Here is a 24,437-nt window from a genome sequence, read left to right on the forward strand (position 1 = left end):
AGAACCACTTCCCTCCCCTCTATGGAGCATCACACCCTTGTTAACGCATGATAATACATGTTAATGCCTCTTACATTAATTTTTAAGAAATGACTAAGTCTGATTAAAGACTGAAAGCTCTTGAGTCTTTTATCTTTATCTTCCCTGGATCCTTGGCACTTGGCACAGTCCCTTACACAGAGTAGAAGTTTTTTAAAACATTCACTCACTAACTCACCACCATCTTGGTGGTTCCCAGGATAAATGGGCAGAGTCCTTGTCCTTGAGATACTCATGGACAAGTAAGTGAGATAAACCTATGAATGGACAATCACAACTCACAGATCCTGTCACAAAATGAGACTGGTATGACAGACAGGATTACAGCGTGCTATGTGAAAATCAGGGTCGGACAGAGTGAATCAGCTGCTGTGGTTCTCTGCAAAGTTTAACCAAATGCTGTATTTGGCCAAACGGAACTCCTAGTTCCAAACTTACTCTACCCCTGCCCTCCCATTCCCTTCCTCAGTCCTGGCTTTGCTTATGTTTTTACTGCGTAGACTGCTTTTGATCCTTCTTCAGTTGGCTGACTCAGCACAAATACCATTTCCACTAGGAAACCTTCCCTGCCTGCTTCTCTTCTCTCCCAATTCCAAGTTAAGTGCTTCCACTGAACCACACACAGCTTAATTTTAGGACTTACCAAGTCGTAACAAATGATCTGTGTTATGTCGTGTCTCTCCAACAAGACTTTAAACTTTCGGAGGACAGGAACCACATCTTACTCATTTTCAACCACCTCTACCCCCCATCACAGAGTCTGGCACATCATAGCTGTTTGATAAATGTTTGTTGGAAACCACACAGGAAGAACACAAGACAGCATGATCCAGCAAAGGAATGGTGAAGCAGATCTACTGATTAATTCAACAAATATTTTATTTCCTACCATGTGCCAGACACTGCTAGAGCTGGGCGCATAGCAACAGAGACACCAGCACTGTCTGCATGGAGCCTGCAGTTCAGCTTCACATGGCTGGTGTGCAGAGTGAATGAAGGGGAAATAGGGCCGCATCTGGACGGTTGCCTGGGGTCAGGCTTTGTGTGCCAAGCTAAGAAACCAAATTATAGGACTGGGAGGTGGGCAGGAAGGCTGCCAGGGCAGAAAAAGTCCACGGGACAAGTCAGTGTGCTATGTACTCTATCCCCCTTGTACTTTTCCCCAGTCCCAGGGCAGGGTCTCTCTTTTCTCCCCAGTAACGTGGGGTCAACTCACCCATGGGCACAACGATCCCAATGACAGCAGCAGTGACTGTTGAGCCCATCTTGCCACTTTCATTCCCATCTGCAAAACACAAACACTTGCAGAATGACATTCCATTACCGTGAGTCCAAGTCCTTGCTGGCCTCCAGCAGTAAGAACTGCCCAACTGCTTCTTGCCCTGATTCCAAAATGATAATCCTATCAAAACTCCTGTGAGGTGAGCAGGACAAAGGTTATATCCATTTCAAAGATGGAGAAATGGAGTCTTACTGGGGTTCTGGGGACTCAAAGATAAGTAAGAGAGCTGGGACTCAAATGCTACTCCTTCCACAGTACGTGGTAGAAAGCTGGGGGCTGTGCGTGTAGGTGAGCATGTAGGACCTTATGTTGCTGACTGACTGGGGCAATTGTCATTATCAGCCAGCGTCCGTTGCTTTGTCTCTGTTGGTTTTGGTGGTCTGTCTGTCCATTTGCATTATCAGTTTATTTTTAATAAGTAATTAAAATGGGATGTGGTATAATGTAACAGAATCAAGAGCACAGAGTCCTGGGTCAGATTTCTTGGGCTTAAATCCTGTTTCTACAACTCACCACTTATGTGGGCAAGTTATTATACATTATACTTTTTTATCTTTAGAATAGGCATAATGATATTACCTAACTCCTTGGGACAATGTGAAGCTTAGAATGAGATAATTCATTTAGAATGCTTACTTAGCACAGTGCCTGGCTTGGCCTTGTCTAGTTCAAAGAGGGTGGGCAGTACTGTGAGGCCAAAATAAAATAGGGTATATAAAAGTACATTCTTAACTGAAAAGTGCTTGGAAAATGTACTGCATTTAAAAGAATACATGTTGTATCATCCTTTTCACTCATAACTATCTTCATTAAAACATTTGCATGGCACTTTTTAGTTTAAAAAGCATTTTTCCTTCGGATCCTCATGACAGCCCTCTGAGGCTGAAGAGGAGCTACCATCTACACTTGCTCCAAGAGAGGAGATGAGTACCCTGGGCAATGGCCAAAGGGCCATCCTTTCAGTGTGTCTGCCTCTCCTGGTTATTCGATGGGAGCCTAGTTATTAAGCAGAGAAAAAAGCTGCACCACTTACAGAGCTTCCTGTGGAAATTCTGCTGCCCTGTCACTGCACGGCCAGAGCAAGCACTGGGCGGGGATACGAAGGCCAAGAGCCTGATTAAGCTGCCCGGGAGGCTTCCTGGTCAGGGACTCTGCCCCCAGGAAGAGGAACTGGAGCTCAGACCTGTTCCCCCTGCCTCTCCAAACCTTAGGGTGAGTGCTCAACTCTGAAAACCCAGCTTCTGCTGGGAGATGGGCCTGGTGAGAAAGGTGCTGCCAAGTTACTTAGTTTCTGAGCCACGCATGTATGGGAAAAAATGCAAGATAGTTTATCCTCTTGAATGAACTCCCCCTGGCAGGTACGTCAGTTAAAAAGGTATTTGCTGACTAATGAGAAAGAACATTTCTAGCAGTAACAATTACTGCTCCCAGGGATTTAATAAGTGGTGAACTCAATTACTTTCACCCAGGGTTTGGAAAGAGAGCAGACCATAGTTACGGATATTACTGTCTGGGGCCGACTGAGGGTGCTAAGAATGGAGCTTCGGAAGTTTCCAAATCTTCAGGATACTCCCTCATACACACATCAGTAATGTGTGACAGCACACACACATGGAGTTGGTAGAGGCTGTGTGTGCCAGCACTTCTGTTTCCACTGCCTCCTCTGTCTCTCGCGGCAGTCTTGTGGACCTAGGGGAGGGGTTATTATTCCCACTTTGTAGGTGAGGCTCAGAGACAGGAAGTGGATTCCCTCAAGACGCTCCTTAAGTTAGGGGCACCTAAGACCGCTAGCTTGCAGGTGGGCACTCTACCTCCCTCTGCTTCCTCCTCGGAGGTACCCAGAATTTAGCTCTGGTTGATCTCTTCTTCCCACATACCCCCATCCCGGCTTCCCTAGGACCCCGCACCCATGTCATGGAGGAATACTCATTTCCTTACAGTGCTGGGAGTGGTTGCTGGTTGCAGGGCTTGGGGTAGACGGGCTGATGCTGGGAGCCCAGGGAACAGTAACTGAGCTCGGGACCGCAGCTGCCAGGCTCGGGGTCTCTGTGCTGCGGTTCTCGTCAGTGGGGCTGTGGGCCGTGGTCCCAGGGGCTCTTGTGGTGTTGGCCACCGTCCTCGTCGTGGTGGAGGCTAACGTTGTAGTTGAGGTAGACTGAGGTGCTGGAGGAGAAAGACCATGGCGGTCACTTGGAAAGACAATTTTGTTACTTTGGTGCCTAAATTATGTCCCCATGAACCACACTTATGAACTCATCTTCATGGTTCAGCTCAAATGCTACTTCTGCGAAGCCTTCCCTAATCCTCCTGAACGGGCTATGATCTTATCTTTAGCTGAATCTCAAGCTCTTTGTCTATGTTTATACTGCATGCTGATTTAATAAAGATAAGCCATTAAGACACGCTGCAGAATTAGGTATGCACAAGACCACTGTAGACTGGGTGGTGGGAAAATGGTATAAATCTGGAAGATTTTGTATGCATACTATTACTCCATTATGTTTAAATTCTCAAGCCACTTTAAACAGCTGAACCTAGAAATCATAAATGATGCTGCAGACTATGCTCAAACAAAAGGTCTTGGCACTGCATCAAGACTAGAGAATGAATGTAAATTTGTATGGTTGCAGTCGTAACTGATTATTAGTCCTGATCATATCACAAGCCTCTAAGTTCTTGGTGAAAAACAGGCAAGCGGATAGTCAACTGCATGTAAACAGTGACTGAGGCCATGGGATCAAGGTTTCTTAATTTGAGGTCTTCAAGGGGTTCCAGAAACCCCCTGAAATGGACTTTAAGATGTTGTATGTATATGTGCACTTTTCTTGGTAATGAGAAGACAAAGCCTTGGGAGGACCCTGGGAGACACCAGCATTCAAGGAAGGTAAAGAGGAGCCTGCAAAGGCACCAAGCAGCCACAGAACACAGGAAGAATGAGAGCTTATGGTGGCCCAGAAGCCAGGGAGGATTTCAGCAGGATGGAGCCTGGCATTTCCAGGGCCACCCCTCCTGGGAGGTCTGCTCACCTCGGTAGCACCTCTTCATGTCTGGGCCCAGCCACATTGTGTCAGGACAGGCACACGTGTATTTGGGAGAGTGGCTGGAGATCTGAGGAGCAGGAAGGCACAGGTACTCACAGCCTCCATTGGGCTGGGTGCTCAGCTCACAGGCATCTGCAGCTAATGGCACACGGAGGGGGAGAGAGTTAGGGCAAAGACTGGACATGCCAGGTCTTCCCTCCTCCCAAGGACGAAGCCCTTCCTGCTCAGCTTGCTCAAAAAGCTTTCTCTGCTACTTTTATTAGGCACCTTCCAGCACTGTGCCTGGTGTTTTGTCCCTACATTTTCATTTAATCCTAACAACTCTTGAGACTTGACTGACAAAAGACGCAGAGGCTCAGAGAGAACAAACCTGTCAAAGCTATACCTCTGGTAATTTGGAGACAGAATTTAAATTGAGGTCTGTTGGAATCCAAAGTCTATGTTTTTTTCCCCTATGCCATACACCACATCTCGAATCAGGGCCAACCTTATCTCCTTACTCCTCTACACTGTCCCACCTTCACCCTGGCAGCCAACACCTCAGTACAGTTAGACTTGGTATATCCTAGTGCTAGGGGAGGGGAAACCTGCTAGGAGGATTCCTGGCTTCCACTCCGGACCAACAAGCTGAATTACTGTATGACCCTAGGCTACATCAGCTTATGCTCCTGCAAAATGGGCACAGCAATAAATGAGAAGCAGTGTGCTCCCTTATAGCAGGAGCTCTGGACTCAGACTTGAGTTTAGGTTTTAGTTCTGCCACCTGCTAACATTATTTTACCTCTCTGAGCTACAGTTTCCTCAGTTGTTAAGTGAGAACAGTAATACCTACACTTTGTAGGACTGGCAAAAAAGGACTTATGTATTTATTTACACCCAGCCTTATTTCCTCAAGAGCTTGAGGTAAAATGAGATAAAATATGTGACTGCAAAGCACACTAGCAATGAGAGAATTGCTGCCATTATTCTGGGGCTGCTGAGACACTACATGTCACGCAAGTGAACACAGGCTGTCTAAGGGAGAGAGAGGACATGAGCAGGGGACCTGGGACCAGGGAAGGCTCACCTCTTGGCTGTTTCAGCTCATGGAAGATGACAATGTCATGTGGGTTATTGAGGTTCTCAGCTAGGACGGAGATTTCCAGGCCATTGAGCCGGTTTGCACTGAAAATGGCCTCATTCTCCAGGTCTGTCCAGAACACCTTGTCCTGTGGGGTACAGATGCAGATGGGAGGCCTAGAACCTAAACCCATGACATCAGTCTAAAGGCTTGGCACCAAACCATAGGCACAGAACTGCCCTGACATCTCCCTTGGGCAATCCTGTCTAAACATCCACAGTGGACACAACCTCTGATCTGTGGCCTATGCTCTGGTACCCCCCTTCTATCTCAGAGAGTTATTCTGTGATTTGGGGCTTTGGCTTGAAGGCTGCTCATTAATGCTCAGTTAGGCCTCCTTCCTGGAGCCCAGCAGAAACCCAAGGTTGGGTCTTTTTAGCTGTTACCATTACTGGGGCCTGGGATCAAGGTTGGAGGGGATGTATGAGTTCCTGAGGACTATTCCCTGCTGGGCCTTCCATGGCCTCAGAGTGTACATGTGTATACACCCAGTGGTTAGTCCACACAAATCTAGAATGGCACACGGAGAATGGCATGCATCTGTAGGCAAATCCATGTTTGTAGATACAACTATGTAGCTTCATGCACAGACCTGGACATATAGCCACACGTTCATCTACACGTACAAAGGCACAGTTATACCTAAATAAGCACTTGGCTAAGTACTGGTATACAAATTTACACTTACAAGCACTTGCCACTAGCACTTACAGGAATGCAAGCTTTTAAATGGACGCACTTACATATACACATGCACATACATATATTTGGTGTGTATATGTTACACATACGCACAAGCACATACACACGTGTCTCAACACACCTGCCTTTTGAAACAGGGATTGGACTTGGAGGTGGGGCTTTGCCCACAATTTCAGAGCAGTGCTGGGTGATGTCACTCCAAAGGAATATTGCCAGCGCCCACCACAGACCACTGTCCCCTTGCTTTCCCTCCCCTTGGTGGCAAGTTAGTTTGGGGGGAGAGGTAGATGTGTGAGACCTTGGTTGGTTCTGGCTTCCTTGTTCTCCAAGGGGAATGGTTGTTTGGGTCAGAACACAGGAGGGCCTTGCCTCTTCACCCTCCTGGGAGCTTCCTGAGAACTCAGATGATGTCTGACTCACTTCTATGACCCCAGGGTCCAGCAAAGGCTGGCAAAAATGTACTGAGTTGAGTAACATCTCTCAGTCCATAGTAAATGGTTCTAAGGAAATGATATTCCTTCTTCCTCCCTCTCTTTCTTGGGTACCTTCTATTTATGTGGGCACAGTGCTGGGTGCTGAGGTGCAGAGAGGAAACATACATGGCCTAGTATGGAGGAAACTTACCCTTGAGAAGTGCTCTGAGAGGAAAGTCTTGGAAAGGGAGCAGAGGAAAGGCCGCCAGGTGAACAACAGACTGCAAAGCCTTTGTTTGTAGGCAGCTCATAAATTGTGCACAAACAAGTCAGTTGGTTTCCCTGTCCCTTGGTTTCCATTTGGACAAGTCTCAGGGAGTTGTCCTATTTGAATAAGACTTTTCTAGGCTTCAGCTTCCTGATGGGGCCATTTCTCCCCTTAAGAGGCTTACCTCAAACACAGCTATCCCAAAAGGGTGGCTCAGGAAGTCAGGGGAAGAAATCAGCATCTTTCTGTTGCCCCCACTAAAGTCAATGCCAGACAGCTGGTGCAGCTTGGAGTCTACCCAGTACAAGCGCTGGTTCAGCAAATCTAGGGGAGAAAAAAAGAGATGGGGGATCAGGTCATGAGCCTGGGACTCCAACCTGGATCTCTGCAACTCTGTGCCCCCTCCTGGAAATGGCTTACATTACCAAGCCAGGCCTCAGAATGAGGCCAGGAGGTACCCATCAGGAAACACAGGCGCAGGCACTCTGAGGGGACAAGGAAACAAGACCCCTGGAGCTCTAGACAGTGGTCAGGACCAGGTGCTAGGGCAGGCCCCCAACCCAGGGAAGGCAGGGCTCACCCAGGGTAATTCCGTTGGGCCATTCAATGTTGTCTGACACAAGTGTTTGCCGTTCCACGCCATTGAGCCCAGCCTTCTCGATCCTGGCCTCGTTCCCCCAGTCAGACCAATACATGAACCTGAAAGAGAGAAGAACCCAATTTGGCTTCTTGTCATCAAGAGACATGACTGGGGTGGTCTGGGTCACATGGGCTCAACAACCCAGGGAATGTTGGAGATTATGCTTAATGGGGACTGGGAAGACCTCTGACGTCTACTGGAACCATCCCATCTTCATCTGAGGGGGAGCCTGCATTCCCCAAGAGTACCTCCAGCCTTGGTGGAACAGCCAGTGAGCCCATCTCTTACTTCCGGCAGCTCCAACTAGAGCCTTAAAGGGCCAGAGCTGGAAAAGCCAGTCAACCTCCTTTTACTGTCCTGGTCTACAGAGGACAAAGTGGATGGACAGCCTACCCAGGGCCATGCAACTGGAACTCTGTCCAGGGCCTCTCTCTAGGCTTTAACATTACTGAGCACTTAGTGTGTTCTGGGCACGAGGTGGGGTGGTTTCACCTCATGAATCTACAAATACAGTTTTCACGTCCATGTAAAAGCATACATTCCTGTAAGTGCCAGTGGTGAGTGCTTGTAAGTGTAAGTTCACTAATCTTATCCTCTAATCACTGCCCCCTCTAATCCCCCTCAAATACAGCCCAAACAAGCTTTCACAAATGGAAATAAGTTGTCACTGTCCTATTGTTAAACTTTACAGCCCATGTGACTCAGACCACCCCCATCATCTCTTATTGCCCTTAAAGTAAAACCCCAAGTCCTTTCCACAGCTGACAGGGCTCTGCATGCGTGGGTCCCTGCCTACCCTTTGGCTGTTTCTCCTTCCATCGTGCTGCACCCCTACAAACCCCATAACTGCTTCACTGGGTTCTCTTAGTTCCTCCAGGGCACCAAGCTTTCCTCACTCTAGGCCTTCACAGAGCCTCTGGCCCCCACTCTTTCCCTGGTTAGTCCCCAGTTTAAATGTCTTTTCAGTAGAGAATCTTTCTCTGACCCCTCAATGCAAATAAGTTCTTTCTGTTATTATGTCTTAAAGCACCCTGTTCTTCCCTCCACAGTACTTACACCATCGGCATCTATGTATACATTTGGGAAGTCTGGTGTATTTATTGTCTGTTCCCCACTGGTCTGTAATCTCCCCTGAACGCAGGCTCTTATTTGTCTTGTTTCTCATTTTCTACCTGGCTCACGTGGTAGCTCATGGGTGATAGATAATAGGTCCTTATTTAATATTTGTTGAACACAGTAATGTTTTCATTCTAGCCTCACCACAGCCCCAGAGGGGTATAATTATTAGTCCCAGTTTACAGATGAGTCAGTTGTAGCTCAGTGGGGTTGACTTCCCTAAGATCACATTGTTAATAAGTGGTGGAGCCAGCCTTCAAATTTAAATACAAATTCAAGCTGGACTCTAAAGCCTGTGTGCCTGATCCTCCCCCAGATTGCCTCTGCTGAAATCTGGTGTTGATCTAAGGCTGACTCCAGGCTTGGGGGCTGAACGGTTGTCCTAGATACCTTGCATTTGGGGTCACTCTCTACCCATCTGCATTCTGCTCTGTATGCTGAAAAGCTGACCCGTGTGAGAACCACATCAGTGGGCTTGCCTCCCAGACTTCCGGCTCCCAGTTTGTTCAGCAAAACATTGGAGGGGGAGGAGGGAGACACTGAGGTCAGGATATTCATTTCCCTGACTCCTCTCTAAAGAGTTGCCTGCAACTGGCTAATGCTCTCAAGGTGACCCTCTCTTCCCCACTCTCTCCTTCCCATTTCAGGTAACCCTCCCTGACGCTGCCACTCAAGCCTAGGGTCGGTAACCGCCTACTGTTTCTAGTCCAGGGGAGTGTATCAGCCTTTAGCCACCCCTTTGTACATAGTCCCTTTGTTAGTGCCCCTCAAATTATCTAGGTCCCTGACAAGACCATAGTGAACTGGGGATGGGCTGGGTATAACTGTATGCTTGGGGACAGGGCAGGGCAAGTGCAGCCCCAGGTCTGCATTAGAGGGCTGAAGCAAAGGTTAAATGAGAGGACTTAGTATCTGTGAAGAGCCTAGCACCTGATGCACATGAATTAAAGGGCAGCTGTCAGTCACTCCCCAAGACCTTGCACGTCCTCTCAGGGGGTTCCCTTGCCCTCCGCTGCCACCACTGGAAGAAGAGGGTTTTCTGATCCCTGTTTTAACAATTAGGGAAACAGCAATATGAAGAAGCTAGTGATCCTGGTAAATGTAATATGATGCAGCTGCTGGAAATCATGCCCTCTCAGGACATCCCCATGGAGGGAGGGAGGGGGCCTGCTCCGTTCAGGATCCCTACCCTCTATATGGAGGTGTGGCCAGAGCAAGGCAGCCTGGGTGGTGAGGGGCCAAGAGACTGTGGGGACAGGCATGGGAATGGAGGTGGGCGGCCTGGAGCAGAGTAGACCCAGTGATCTTGGTCCTCAAATCTTGCCGGCTATCCTGCAGGGCAGGGAGTAGACATGTTTATTAAAATTCCAGAGGCCATCAGAGGAAGTCAAAGCTAGGCAGATTTGGAAATATGAAGGAAAAAGCCTAACATTTTCTAATGGGCAGAGCTGTCCCCAAATGAAACAGCCCCTCTGTCTCGGCATGTGTGTGAGCAGCTACCAGATGCCCACTGGCAGCATGCAGCAGCCTGGGGAAAGCCTTCCTGCCCCAGGAGTCCCCACCAGGCAAACCTAGAGCCCTACCCTGCTCCGAGAAGCTCTGATTCTATGATGTGATAAGAGAGCCCTGGTGACCAATGCCCAAAGGCCCCTTGGTCAGGGGTTAAATAGGCTGAGGGGCCCACACGGACTTTCTTCCCCTGTCTGTGCGTGAGTGACCAGGGGCTCAAGATAGTTCCTGTGGCAGACACCTGAGGACTGAGTACCGATGGGGGGAGAATGGGAATTTGGGGTGGGGTCACTCACCCTCGCAGGGGGTCGACAGCGATGGCCCGGGGTTCACTTAGGTCACGGCTGAAGAGAGTGCATCGGCGGCTGCCATCCACTGTGGCCACTGAGATGGTCTTGTTGCCCGAGTCGGTCCAGTAAATGTGCTTGTGGACCCAGTCTACTGCCAGGCCCTCTGGCGAGTGCAGCTGCTTGTCAATGAGGACCTCCTGATCTGCCGGGTTGCTGGCCTTGTCCATGTAGGCACTGAGGATAACCAGAGCTGGCCATGGGGTGGGTGCTCCATCCTCCACAGGCCCACCTGGAGCTGTCTGTGTACCTGTCCTCCTCACCCCTTCCCTCTGGGCCACTGCTGTAGATTTTAGAGGAACTTGGCTAATTTCTATTCAACATATTTCCTGGGCCACCAAGTAAGCATACAGACTTGAATCAGCCACAGCATCTGGCCTGGAGGAGCTCAGTTTAGTGGAGGACAGAAATTTACAGTCAGGTAATTACAGTACAATGTGATATGGCAGCACGAGAGGCCTCAGCAGCACAGAAATGGAGACTGCACCATCCCTGGAGGGTTGCAGAAGGCTCTGTAGTTGAGTCCTGAAGGACTTGTTCATTAGGAACACCAAGAACAGAAGCAGAGGGAACGGCATGTGCGAATGCCCAGAGGTATGTGTTCCGGAACAGTGAGCTATCCAGTGGGGGAAGAGCTAAGCAGGTGGGGTATAAGACCAGTACTTTCAAGACTAGAAGTAAGTGTAGGCAGGAGTGACATCCTGAGGGGCTGTGGATGCCATGCTAAGGAGGAGGGTCTTATCCTGGAATGGTAGCTGAACACAGGTCGGAGGGCACATCAGAAAGGCATGTTAGCACTGTGGCATCAGGGAACACAAGGTAGATTGGAAGGGGAAGGAATGAAGGCAGGGAGACTGGTTAGGAGGCTCTCAGAGCATCTAGGTGAGTGATGAAGAGGCTCTGCAGAGGGTCGTGCCAGTGACAATGGAGAGAAGACGCTGAAAATATAGACACTCAGGAGGCAACATCAATAGGACTTTGTCTTCCAAATGCTGTTTTCCCAAAGGTTTCTTCTCCCCTACATCCTCTCCCTGGGCTATTAGTCCCACAATGCCCACTGTTGTTCAAAACTCCCATTCCAACAACTCTTCTAAGCTCTAGACTATACAGCCACCTGGCCCCCCTTGGATATCCCATGTGCACCTTGAGCTCAACCTATCCAAAACTGCTCATCCCCATTCCCCTCGCCTCAGCCAGTCAGCCCGGCTGCCCAAGTGCCCACTGATTCTCCCCCGCTGCTTCCATCTCAGAGAATGGCACCGCTCTCCCGGAAACTCCCCACCAGAAACCGGAGACCCCGCAGGAACCTGGAAGTTCATTTGACTCTTCCTCCTGCCGTCCCCCCACAGTCTGTCATCGAATCCTGCCTCTCCCAGTCCCAACTGTTGGACAGGCACTGCTCTAGCTTTTCTGTGTGCGTGTGAACTGAATGTGTGTCTGTGTGCTAGGGGGTTGTGGAGGCATCGAGTGGTCAGTGGGCAGCACCTGGTCCATCCGTCCATCCATCATTCTTAAAGAGCGTCATCGGCAGCTCTGCCAAGCGGATCTCAGCACAAAGACAGGACATGACTGCCAAAAGGGGAAAGGGGGCCTGGCCATGCAGGGAGGATGTCTAACAAGGCCTAGGAGAGCACCTCCTCACATGGGTGAGCGTTCCCAAGAGCCCAGGTCCACTGACTGGTGTCGCACACTGCAGGGCTGGACTGGGGCATCTGGGGAGAGTTCTCTGAACCCCCAGATCAGGTTACAGGCCTCCTCTGTCCTTTCCCCCTCACGATCATCACAGTGGAAGTCACTGTGTTATGAGTGGGATCCTCCAGGCAGGACTGGGTCTGAGTCATCTCTGAGTTCTCAGGATAGAGCACACAGATATGTGAGCTGCTTTGACAGCCCTCACCAAAGCCAGGGATTTTTTCCTTTCTGCCTTGGATGAATATTTCCTGTGTCTTGCACTGCCCACCCCCTAAGGCCACCAGAAGTCAGTAAAGGCTAGGTGTGTGGGGCTCAAAGCAGCTCTCCCAGCAGAGCCTTCCTCCTGGGCCAGCCCTGGAGGTGGTGAAGCCTTGGCAGTTCCACATCCACTGTGATCCTGCGCCCCTTCCCAAGCCCCAGTTCTAACCTGGGGCATTCTATAGGCAGAGGGGCCCAGAGGCCACCCTTCCTCTCCTCTGCCAGAGCGCTGCCTCCACCCAGACCTGGCTGCAGGACACCTGCCCCTGCTCACCTGTAGATCTTGCGGTAGGAGAGGTCACACCAGTAGATGCGGTTGGTGGCCACTTCAACATCTAGCGCCACAACATTCTTGAGCATAGGGATCAGGCGCGAGTAGTCCCGCTTCACCAGGTCTATCCTTCGCACTTCGTGCCGGTTGGTGAAGATTAGGGTTGGGCTTCTGCCAGCTGCCATGCAGGAGGGTGAGAAAGGGTCAGTGCCAGAGGTGGGGGATCTGGGACCAAGGCTCTGCCACTGGTTTGCTGAGCGAAGCCTCATTTTCCTACAATATAGGGGTGGTAATTCCTACCTCAGAGGCTAGAGGAGCAGATGAAATAATGGGTACTTTAAAAAAGATGAAAAATGGGTACAAATAAATAATGGGTACATAATATGCAAAGTACCACACCTAACAGGATTTTTATTCTTTATATTAGACACAAACTCCCCCAAAATGTTTATGATTACCCATTTCCTCCTTAGGCTTGCGTTGAAGGCCTGAAGTGGGACCCCAAGCTCCCTGTCCAGGCTCATCACCCACCGCTCTAACTCCTCCAGATTCCAGCCACCAGACCACCCACCATTACCCGGCCATAGCAGGACTTTGCTACCGGGGCTTTCCCTCGTTTGTCCCCTCTAACTAGAATGCATCGTTCCCAATAGCTACCATCTCCCCACTACAATAGTTCAGAAAGGGGCAACATGAGCATTAAGTGTTCTAGGAGGGTGACTGAAACTATGGCGTGGAGGACAGACAGGAGAACTGGGGGTGAGATTCAAGGAGGTCATTGTGAGTATTTATTTTATGCAGAGTGTATCTGGGTACATGGCAAGAGATGAAACTGCATTAGCTGGCAGGGGCCAGATCACCAAGGGTCCTGTGAGCTGGGTGAGGAGTTTGCACTTCATTCTGAGCCAAAAGCATGGGTGGGATGTGTGATATATGACACAGATTATATACATGCAACAGTCAACCCACAGTTGCCCAGGTATATACAAAACCCATTTTTATTAGACTTAGGATTGGATAAGACTATCAGTGACCCAGATGTTCCTGGCTACTCCTTATGGAGGGTCACTGCCCCACAGGCCTTTGAAGGCTCAGCTCTTAGCACGCTGCTGTCCCCAGCTGGGTTTAGACATATTGGGCTGCTCCCAGGCACCAACACTGTCTGAGTTGCCTGGACCTGCCTTGGCCTTCTCGCCCTCTTGTTTTCCAGTTGGCCTTCTCGCCCTCTTGTTTTCCAGTTGACACTTCTGCAGGCCACCTGGTCCCCGTCACTGTGCACCTGTGTCAGGCTAATGTGCTCCCCGGGGACATAGGGGGACCAGCACAGAGCCATGTGGGGCCTGGGGCCGGGTAGGTGACCTGTGTGTGATGATGGCGACTATTTCAAAGTAGAGTGGGGATGAGAGGGAGGATGTGGTGCAAACAGAGACCACAGGAAAACGGGGCTCAAGCACAGGAAGGCAGGAGGAGGAAGGCTGACTGCAAGGCCCAGTTCTGCCTCCGACAAACTGATTTTCCTCACCCCAGAATGATGAAATGAAGCAGTGGCACTTCCTAAAGGCAGGAGCTGGGTTACAGGATGGCTGAGGTGATTTTGATGGAGAGCTATGACTGTGACAGGAATCCAGTGTGTTTACCATTTGAGTTTTTGTGTAACTGCATCTTAGATATTCAAGGGTATACATGTGCAGTGGTGTGTTGGAAATATATAATCCATGTTGTATATATGTCCCATATGGGGGTAAGAAGTTTGCAAGTTATATGCTAATGTATGTGTTATATATTGTACAGTTTGGGTGGTATGCTTTTTGGGTTTATGGACTATGTGCCAGTCATTGTGGCTTCTCTCTTGTTAGAATCTATTTATTGCGTATTGTATTTGTACATCTGAACTCCAGACTCATATGTCCACCTACCAGTGAATACCTCTACTTAGATGTCTGAACAGTTTTCTTAAACTTAACATGTCCAAATCAATCTAATATTCCCCAAACCCTGCTTATCTTACCATCTTTCCCAACTCCATAAACAGCAATCCTATTTTTCTAGCTGTTTGGCCAAAAACTTTGGAGTTATCTTTGACTCTTTTTTCTCTCACATCCTACAGGTAATTCATAAGTAAGCCTTGTTGCTTCAAAATAAATCCTGACCTTCAAAGTATATACAGTCTGTCCACTTCTCACTACTTGTCCTGTGACACCCTGGTCCAAGCCACCATCACCTCTCTTCTGTTTTGCAAAAATTTCTTAAAAGAGTTTCCTTGCTTCCTCCCTTGTCCTCTACAGTCTACTGTCAACATAGCAACCAGAGGCAACCTGTTGACATGTAAGGTATACCACCTTCCGCTGCTGCTCGAAGCCCTCAAAGGCATCTCCTTGATTCAGAGTGGAATCGAGAGTCAGCCCTTACAATGGTCTGGAAGGCCTTTGTGATCTGCCCCATGTCCCCTCTGACTTCGTCTTCTCCAGTCTCCTTGCTTCGGCTGTGCCGGCTCCCTTGTTATGTGAACACACAGGCATCTCCTGCCTTAAGGCCTTTGCACTCTCTGTTCCTTTGTCCTGAAGTGCAGTTCCTGCAGGTAAATGTATGGTTCCTTCCTTCACCTCCTTCAAGTCTTTACTCAAGTGTCACCTTTTCATGAAGGTGAGGGCTCCTGACCACTCTAAGTATCTAAAACTGTAACCCACTGCCCTCCTGGACTTTTTTCTCCCCTTCCCTACTTCATATTTCTCCATAGCCATTATCACCATCTGCCATGCACTGGATTTTATTTATTTATGATTTCTTCTCTGTCTTCTCCACTAGGATGTAAGTCCCATGAGGGCAGATAGGGATTTGTGTCTATTTTGCTTACTGCTGAATCCCCAGGGCTTACAATTGTAGGTGATAAGAATAAAGAATTGAATAAAATGAATCAATTCAGTTGGCAGAACTGATCGGTGTGCAGGCCTGCACGTTATCATGCTCTGTGTGGGCCACCCATGCTGTATATGTGTAGTCTGCATGGTCCAGTCTGTGTCCACACGCTGTGTGTTGTGAGCCAGCGGGCTGTACTGGGTGGCTCTTTGCAGTGTCCATGGGGGTGTTAGGTGTGCAGTGCATTGTGTGTGTGATGGAAATGTACACTCTGAGCACTGTGTGTGCAACCTACTTTCCGTATGTGGGTGTATGTGCACATCTGCTCCTCATATATGTGAAAGCAGGCTGCTTTCTATACTCCTCAGAGCTGCCCCTTGCCCCCCATCTCGGGCTGTCCATACCAACGGCCTTGCAGTTCTTGCTCGGTGTGTCCATCTCATAGCCAGGGTAGCACTCGCACTTAAAGTAGCCCTTGTAATTGACACAGATCTGGCTGCAGGCGTCTGGGTCCTCGCACTCATCAATGTCTGTGGGGAGGAGCAGAGGTCACAACTGGCAGAAGGACCAGCCTCGGTTTGGGGGGGAGGGGAGGGCCTCACCGCCGCAAGTCTGCTGGTCCAAGAGCCTGTAGCCTGCTGGGCACGTGCACTCAAAGCCAATCTTGAGGTCGGTGCAGATGTGGGAGCAGCCGCCGTTGTTGTGCAGACACTCGTTCAGTCCTGGGGAGGAAAGCGGGCTTCTGAGGGTCCAGGAGCCCAGGCGGGGGTGGGGCCAGGCAGGGGTGGCGCCTAGAGCGAAGCAGACTCAGGGCAGCGGGCATCCAGAGTCAGGATGCTCTGCGACCTCACTGAGCCTCGGCCTCATTAGCCAGGTGGCTGGGTAAGAGGAGGTTCAGAGAGGGCCACGTCCTTGCTTCAAGGTCCGACTCACAGACAGGGACAGAGTGGAACCAGAACTCGGGTCCTTTGCCTCCCAGACCAGGGCTCTGTCCACCACCAGGCTGGAGGCAGCTGGGCTGCCTAAGGTCTTTCCTTTCACAAACTCGTTTCTTACTCCTGACGACCTCGGAGCTGAAGGGGCTGTGTGTACTGCGTCCAACCAGTCTCTTCTGAAAGCCCTTGCTTTAGCCCCTCCAGCCTCGGGGAGCCCACTTCCCTCCTGGGGCAGCTCTCTTCACCTGCAACAGCACTGCCTGCTGAAAGGCTCCTCTCACAGGACCGGCCCTCCTCCAGCTTCTGCTCCCGCTCCCAGCTCAGCTGTGTGGCGGGGGCCTGAGCCCAGTGGAATCTGAGTCTGAACCCTCAGGATCTCCCTAAAGTGTTGATTTCTGGTCCCCGTCCATACAAGTGCCTTTGCCTGGATACACTCCATCTGTCCATGAGGGCTCTGGACAGGGCCCTGAGTTGGTCTGCCACCCAGAAGTCTGAACAATCAAAGATGCTCCCTATTGAGCTTGTGGATATCTAAGACTCCCAGGCCTTTTTGTACATGGAGCTGTTGCTTTTCCTACCATGAAGTATGATGGATTTTTTTCACTTCCTCTTCTCTCAGCATCTGCCCCTATCTCTACACTTAGTCACGGGCCTATCCCAGGAAGACCAACTGGTGCACGGGATGCAGGGATGCCAGGAGGTCATGTGGTTCCTGTGTCCTCCCACTTCCTTACCACCTTCTGGCAGGGTCCTGGGAAGGTCAAGGAGGCCAAGACCAAGGCTCACTAAGTTCTCACAGCATCTTCTGAGCTTTAGAATCACAGAAGGTTAATTCTGCAAGCTAAGGGAAGGTGCATGCCACCCCTCTGCCCACCGGGTTCATGCACTGCCACTCCAGCCAAGCCAAGCAGAGTTGAACTGAGCCAGCCATGGCCATGCACATAGCTGGTCTGAACTGCCCACCCCAGGACATGCACAGCTGTGGGTGCCCCACCTCCACCTTGAGCCATGCTTAGAGAGAATGTTCCCTTTTACCCCTAGGCCGCCTCCTGTTTGCCTGGGATGTTGGCGGAACTGAAAGAACAAGACCACAGCAACCCCATGACTCAGCCAGACCTTGCCCTCTGGAGCACTCAGCTCCGTGCAGTGGGCTGAGCCACAGCAGCTTTGGGGTGTCTCTGTGGGGCACCTCCTCCCGGAATCCTCCTGTTCTTTAGGCCTTCCCTGACCTCTCCCATACCACAGTGTCCCCTCAGCATTGCCTGTTCCCTCATTCCCCCACCTGCTCAGCGCCTCACCACGCATCACTCGTTTCCTCCCTCTCCTTTGGCACGTATCAGCAACTCAACAATTTATTTGTTGAGCACCTGATGGGGGCACGTGTCCTAAAGGGGAACGGAAAGAGCTCAAAGTGACTCAGACCTTCTCTGAAAGAGGAAGGCACAGAGTCCTCCGTGCATGAGGTGGGCCAGGGCAGGAGAATGGGTAGCACGTCTGGACCCTTCTCTCCCTCCAGCGCTGAGGCTGAAGGGGATTCCCAGGGCCTGCCCAATTCTGTCTAGCCTGGAGGTGATTCTGCTGGGGGCTTGCAGGGTAGGAGAGGGGCAGGTGGTCCAGAGAGGCCTGAGTAGTATTTGTGATGTACCGTGGAAGGAAGGGACAGTGTCACTTGCCCCAGCACGTGCACACACTGCATGCTCACACACACCCCTTACATGCAGAGGCAGACAGGCCCGTGGACTCCACAGACACAATCACACAGACGTGGGGGACACGCACAGACACGTGATGCAGTTCCCTTGCCTTACTCAGAGAAGGAGCCATGGATACAGATACTGCCCTCTCACCAGCACAGAGACACAAACACATGCGTACATACTTCTCTTTGGTGTGTCATGCAAAAGATGAGAGAGAAGAGAGTTTAGTAGGTTAGCATTCCCTGGCTAAGCCCAAATCTGGGTGGGGTGGAGAGGCTATGCTCAGTTGCTCCCACTTACTGTCATCTTTGCCATAGGTTTTTTCTTCCAGAACTTTTTGTGGTAGGCCTCTAGGGGAGGCAGTGTAAGAGGGGAGTCTGTCTCCTGCGAGCCCAGTTGGAGGCTGAATGACCTCCACCCAGCTTCTCTTCCTTTCAAAATCAACTTTTAAATCTCCAAAGGGGTGGAAACTCACTAGTCCTGGGGTGCTCTGGAGAACGAAACTCCTGAGGGCCCGGGTGGGGCAGTGCTGGGTGAGAACAGGTTTGCCAGGGAGGCAGGGAGAGACCGTCTGCCCCAGGCTCTGTCCCCCCAGGAATTCTCTGTCCGAACTCCTGACCTCGGAAATGAGCTTTCCTGGAGCCCACACTGGGTTTCCAGCATGTTCTCTGGGATGCCCACCCCATCTACAGCCCAGACTTCCCTGTTCTTTTCCAGCTGGAACCCACCCCAACAGCTCTACCATCATGGCAGTTGCTCATTCTGTTCCTGAGTCATGTCCAGTCTCTTAAGCCTGGTCTCCCAGGAAGTCCAAGCTCCCCAGGACTCAGGCTGTGCCACCTTCTGCTGGGTGTGCCCCACCCTCACCCAGGCCTGGCTGGAGCCACATGGTCTTGGGGTGCTCCTCAATCGGCAGCCTGCCTGCCTGCTGTTCCCCACACCTCCCTCTGCTGGGACTCCTGCAAGGGGATGGAAGGCCTCAGAGGCCAGGGCAGAAACACTAAAGAAGAGAGAAAGTTCCAGAGTGAGCACACACTCGGAGGTCTGAACGTGGAAGGAGTGAGGAGAGGCCGGGTTTGTGAGAGGAAGCATATATTTTGAGCATCTGGGCTGGAAAGGAAAGGCCCTTAGATTTGTAGAAATGCAGAATGACAGGCCTCAAAGGCAAAGAGCCCTGTTTGAAGGCACAGGACAGAGGTGAGTCCAGAGAGAGGGTCAGAGGGGCAGGCGAGGGCCTGGGCCCAGACACCAGGAGTGGCGGTGGCAGGGAGGGTTAGGTCAGCAGTGGAAACATAGATAGGTACAGTACCACACTCTTTCAGAGGCTCATCCGACCAGTCCCGGCAGTCCCTCTGAGCATCACACACTTTCCCGCCGTCCACGCACTCGCCACTCTTACACTGAAATCTGCGGGGACCCTCACATGTTGACTCTGTCGGGCCAGACAAGAGAGTGGACAGCACCTGTGAGATCTTGGGCTGGGAGGGCTGGACCGGCCAGGTTCATGGGAGGCAAACTGAGCTCCAGCTCCCTGCCCCACTGGCCTTCGGAGGGCAGCTCAGGACAGACAGCTGAATACAGGACCCGTGGGAGTTCTGCTCATAGAAGGACAGGACCCCAAAAATGATCAGGATGCCTGGGCATCACCTAGGTAGCAGGGCCAGGGGGGTCTGTGTCTGATCTGGCAGTACTGGGGCCCTGGGAGGGAAGAGCAGCAGCAAGAGCAGATTCTAGGGGCTGGACTGCCCATCTGAGGAGAATCTTTGCCCTGCAAGCCTTGGATAGAGGAGGGTACCTCACTGCCCAACCTTTTACCCACTTCCCCAGATGACCACCAGGTCAGGATCCCTGCTCCTGCAGGCGGGGATGATGACCAGACAGGCATCTGAGAATAAAGGAGTTTCCTTGAGAATAGGATGCAGCCTGTGCTCAGTCTGGGACCTAGTGAGGGGAGCACCTGGGTGCTTGGATATGGACCGAAGGTGGGGTGGACTTCCTGCAGTGCCCTTTCATGTCTCCCTAGGCCTATTCAGCTTCTGAAGAACGCTAAAAACTTCAGTTCTGGGGCCACTGGAACCCCAAGGAAGGGGTCTGGGTGACTAAGGGACAAGTGATGTTCTGGGGGACCCAGGGGAGACCTCTCCCAACTCTGCTCTCTCCAGGGAGCCAGGGCAGAGCTCAGGGCCTCTCTTCACAGAGGAATCTGCCCCTCGGCCTCCTACCACGCACCCTGCAGGCAGCCAGCTTCATCACTCCCATCTGGACAGTCCTGTTCCTGGTTGCAGCGCTTGATTGCAGGGACACAAGTCCCATCCCCACACTGGAACTCGTCCCCACGGCAGGTGCCCAGCGCTGCCAGGAGAGTACAAGGGGAGAGTGTCAGGGCCAATGTGATATTGGGCCAAGTCTTCTCCCCTTACCCCCACCCTACCCCATATCCACCCCAGCAAGAACAGAACCAGTGGCTGAGCTTGGGAGTCCTCAGAGGACACCGGGCCAAGGCACTTCCAGTGTACAGACGGGAAGACTGAAGCTCAGAGAGGAGGAAGGCCTTACCCAGGGTCATACACGGCACTCTGGCTGGCAGAACCAGGACTAAAACTCAGGTCTCCTGTGTTCCCAACCACCGTCTTCTCCCCAGGGCCACCCCTCCAGAGCAGACATGCCTTCTTTTGAGTCTTGGTGCTCATTAACTTAATGACTTCACCCCTTTGGCAAATCCTTCCTGGGCACCCATGTGCAGGGTGCTATGCAGAGACTACTAAGCGCCTCCCCATCCTCCAGGAGCTCTTGGGCAGAGGAGGGCAGAGGAACAGACATAGGAGGACATCACAGTGTGGGGTGTGCGGACAAGAAGGGTGCTCAGGGAACTGTGGTAGCTTAGCCCAGCTGGGACTGGGAAGCATCCACGAGGCCTGTAGGGATGCGCAGGCCCAGCAGGGACAGAGGCTGGGGCAAGTGCCTGAGTGTACCAACGTCTGGGGCCCTGGGAGCAGTGGGTGAATGTCTGGGACAAAAAGGCAGGGGTGGGGGTATGACAGGGAGGGCATCACCAAGGGCACAGGAGGCAGTGAAGACCCTTGTCCTCTGGAATTAAACCTGAGCGCCACAGCTTAGTAGCTACGTGACCTCAAACAGGCCACTTGGCTTTTCCTCCCCAGCTCGGGCTCCTCTCCCCAGTAAAACAGGCGAAGGCCCGCAGAGGAAGCGAGGAGAGGAAGCCTGCGCTGGGGACGGCGCGCACCCGCGGCGCCTGAGCTTGGTGCGCAGGGCTGCGCGACGTGGAGGGCGGGGGCTTACGGCAGTCGGCCTCGTCCGACTTGTCCTTGCAGTCGCGGTCGCCGTCGCAGCGCCAGCCCAGGTGCACGCACTCGCCGCTGCGGCAGGCGAACTGGGCGGCGGCGGCGCAGGCGGCGGGCGCGGACGTGGCCCCCAGGCCTGCGCGGCCGCAGAGCTCGGCTGCCTCGTCCGAGCGGTCCTCGCAGTCGAACTGGCGGTCGCAGACCCAGCGCTCGGGGATGCAGGCGCCGCCGTCGCCGCCGCAACGGAACTCGCGGGGCCCGCAGGCCGGGTCAGCACAGCCGCGCTCGTCGCTGCCGTCGCCGCAGTCGTCGTCGCCGTCGCACACGAACACGGCGGCCAGGCAAGAGCGGTTGCTGCACTGGAACTCGTTCGGGGCGCACACTGCGCGGGACAGAGAGCCGTCGGCCCGCCGAACCCCGTCCCTGGAGCCCGGGGCCGCAGACCCTCACCTACCGGCAAGAATGAGCCCTGCGGGGGAGCCAAACGGCGAAGGGGGCTTCCAGTACGGGTCCTGCCCGGGTCATGCGGGGCCTCCCCAAACCTCCCCGGCCCCAACGGGGGTGAGAATTGCTATTCTGCGGCATTATGGTGGGACTAGGTGAGTCTAAAGCGGCAGAGCGCGGCCTGTCTTGAAGTCAGCTTCGGGACGTTGCTAGGAAATGATATGTACCATGACACTGATCCTACCAGGAAACTAGGTCCAGGGGCTGTTTCTTTACAGCACAGCTCAGGTCCCTCCCCGGCCCCGTCTGCCTGCCCCGTCCCATCTACGTGCCCTGGCCTGGTGTCCAAGGCCACTGGCATGGAGCCTCACTTCTATGCCCCATGACCTCACGGCAGCACACACCCTGGCCTCAACCACACTGGACTGTTTGCACCTGCTCTCACCTCCAGGCCTCTGCCCAAGCGTTCCATCTGCTGGGTGCCCACCTCTTACCCACCACTGTTTCTGTATTTCACAACGACAAGTTCCCATCCTTCAAGGGTCCAAATTCCACCTCTTGCATAACACACTTCTTGCTCCCCTGCTGCTCCCGCCCTCTTCTCTCCTTTTGGGTGCCCTTCACAGCACCCTCAAGTGTCTGGGTCTCGTGCCCTCCTCCATCTGCCCAGAGACCATAAACTGCATGGGGAGAGGCTCCCAGGCAGACCCAGCTTTGTCCTGAGGCCCTGGCACAGAGCTCCCTGGAGCAGGTGGCTGTGCAGTAGATGGTGGCTAGACCAGCCCAGCTGTGAGGAGTAATTGAAGGAAGTGCAGTCGTTTTTAAGGGCAGAGTCACTGCTTCTGCCTGGGGCCCTGGGCTTCCCCTCTCTGGTGGCCTTCTTGACCACCAGCTTACACATGGGGAAACTGAGGGCCAGAGAGAGGGGCAGCTTGCCTGGGTCACACAGTCAGTCCATGGTGATGAGGAAACAGAACTCAGGTTTGGGTTTCTTCCTTCCTACTCTGATGCCTCTCAGCTTTCTGGTTTCTCCTCCCCTCCTGGAGTATAATCTGCTTTCACAGCAGGGACCTTCTCATCTCCTTTCCTTCTTCATTCCTTACACAGAGGCGGAGAACAGGCCTGGGGGCGCCCAGGAAGGGTGTGTGCAGCGGCTGTGGCCACGGATAACATGGTGGTGGCCGCAGCACCATATCTGTCCATGTGGGGGCGCCAAGTGTCTGTTTTATTTTCTGATGGAAAATTACCAGTTTTCATTGTTAGTGAATGTAAAATAGAATGTTGTCTTCAGTCTCACAATGTAGACATCTCATCATGTGTTGCTGACAGCTCTATCAAGTTCCTGACAGTTGCATTTTTTTCTCCTTCGGGCCTTTCGGGATGTTGGGGCACTGGAGGGAAAAGCACACACTAACTACCCTGTAATGTCTGCTCCTCCACATCTCATAGATGCCTGGATTAGCTCCCCTCTCCCTGCCCAGACTCCGCTTGTACATGTCCAGGGGACACCAGGTTTGGAGTTCTGGGAGGAAGTGTTTCTTGTTCCTGAGTTCTCCCTGAGGTTTTGAAACTGACAGCAACTTGAAGAATCTCAGGCGGACACCCAGAGACTCCACTCCTACTGCTCACACTTGGGAGAAGCTCTGAGGGGTAAGAGAAGGGAGAATTCTTTTTCTACCACCCAGGTGGTTGGAAGCTACAGCACAGAAGCCCAACCAAGACCCTCTAACATCCTACAGTAAAGGAGTAATGCTCCTGCCACAACACGCCCTAGTTAGAGATACTCCCACCCCGTGCAATAGGGGCTGATGGCCCCTCAGGCTGTGGAAACTGCTGATTACAGGGGTGGGGTGGGGAGTGCGGGGAGGGCGGGGTAAGGAAGGAAGAGGATGCTCATTGGCCACTGAGGCCCTGCAAAATTATCATGACTGAAGAAACAAGCCAGTGCCATCAGCAAGGCTTTGAAATCGCTAGCCCCAGCCAGGATCTCCCCCCATACCCAGATGCTTCCTGCTTCAGATACATCAGAACTCCAGACTTAGAATCCAGGGTGCTGTGACTCAGAAGCCTCCCAAAGAGATGATATTTCCCCTGGGCCAGGGAAGATGGATAAGATGCAAGTACACAGCCTGGTGGAAGGAATGGACCGGGGAGGTAGTGGTGGGCAAGTGCCTGGTAAGAGCCCCCAAGTGACTACTCATATTTCTCTTAGCCTCACAGCCTAGTTATTGGTAGCCAGTCTGTCTCCGTATTAATCGTGAGCTCCCAGAGGGAAGAGTGTGTAGGATTCACCTCGTTGTCCCTTCCTGAGCCTGGCTCCAGGCCTGGCACACAGTAGGTGCCCAGTGAATTGAAACGAGCACAGCCCCTCTGGCCCAGGCCCTGCTGGCCCTCCCTGGGAAGGAGATAATCCTGTGTTTGAAGCTCAGTGATGTGGAACTGTCCCAGTGACCACTTCCATCTGTCCCTGCCGAGGCTGCTGGGAATGACTTCCCCACCCTGTGG

General features: G+C 52.2%; 1 protein-coding gene across 11 annotated transcripts in view; it reads right to left on the reverse strand.

Moving 5' to 3' along the window:
- The window catches only part of LRP8 (LDL receptor related protein 8), a 75,249-nt gene that overhangs the window by 7,283 nt on the left and 43,529 nt on the right, over nucleotides 1-24,437 (reverse strand). For 2 of the 11 annotated variants that reach the window (XM_073233951.1, XM_073233955.1), the window contains exons 5-18: nucleotides 21,487-21,870; nucleotides 20,416-20,538; nucleotides 19,496-19,618; nucleotides 17,525-17,563; nucleotides 16,157-16,276; nucleotides 15,959-16,084; nucleotides 12,702-12,876; nucleotides 10,427-10,654; nucleotides 7,446-7,564; nucleotides 7,050-7,189; nucleotides 5,429-5,570; nucleotides 4,348-4,500; nucleotides 3,260-3,484; nucleotides 1,256-1,324 (exon numbers count right to left, since the gene is read on the reverse strand). In XM_073233951.1, the coding sequence (XP_073090052.1) occupies nucleotides 1,256-1,324; nucleotides 3,260-3,484; nucleotides 4,348-4,500; nucleotides 5,429-5,570; nucleotides 7,050-7,189; nucleotides 7,446-7,564; nucleotides 10,427-10,654; nucleotides 12,702-12,876; nucleotides 15,959-16,084; nucleotides 16,157-16,276; nucleotides 17,525-17,563; nucleotides 19,496-19,618; nucleotides 20,416-20,538; nucleotides 21,487-21,870 (2,166 nt within the window). The remainder of the gene's footprint in view (nucleotides 1-1,255; nucleotides 1,325-3,259; nucleotides 3,485-4,347; nucleotides 4,501-5,428; nucleotides 5,571-7,049; nucleotides 7,190-7,445; nucleotides 7,565-10,426; nucleotides 10,655-12,701; nucleotides 12,877-15,958; nucleotides 16,085-16,156; nucleotides 16,277-17,524; nucleotides 17,564-19,495; nucleotides 19,619-20,415; nucleotides 20,539-21,486; nucleotides 21,871-24,437) is intronic. The other 9 variants (XM_073233954.1, XM_073233956.1, XM_073233958.1 and 6 more) reach the window with 6 other exon arrangements.

Source organism: Manis javanica, chromosome 4 (genome assembly GCF_040802235.1).
Source record: "Manis javanica isolate MJ-LG chromosome 4, MJ_LKY, whole genome shotgun sequence".
In the NCBI taxonomy this organism is placed as follows: Eukaryota; Metazoa; Chordata; class Mammalia; order Pholidota; family Manidae; genus Manis; species Manis javanica.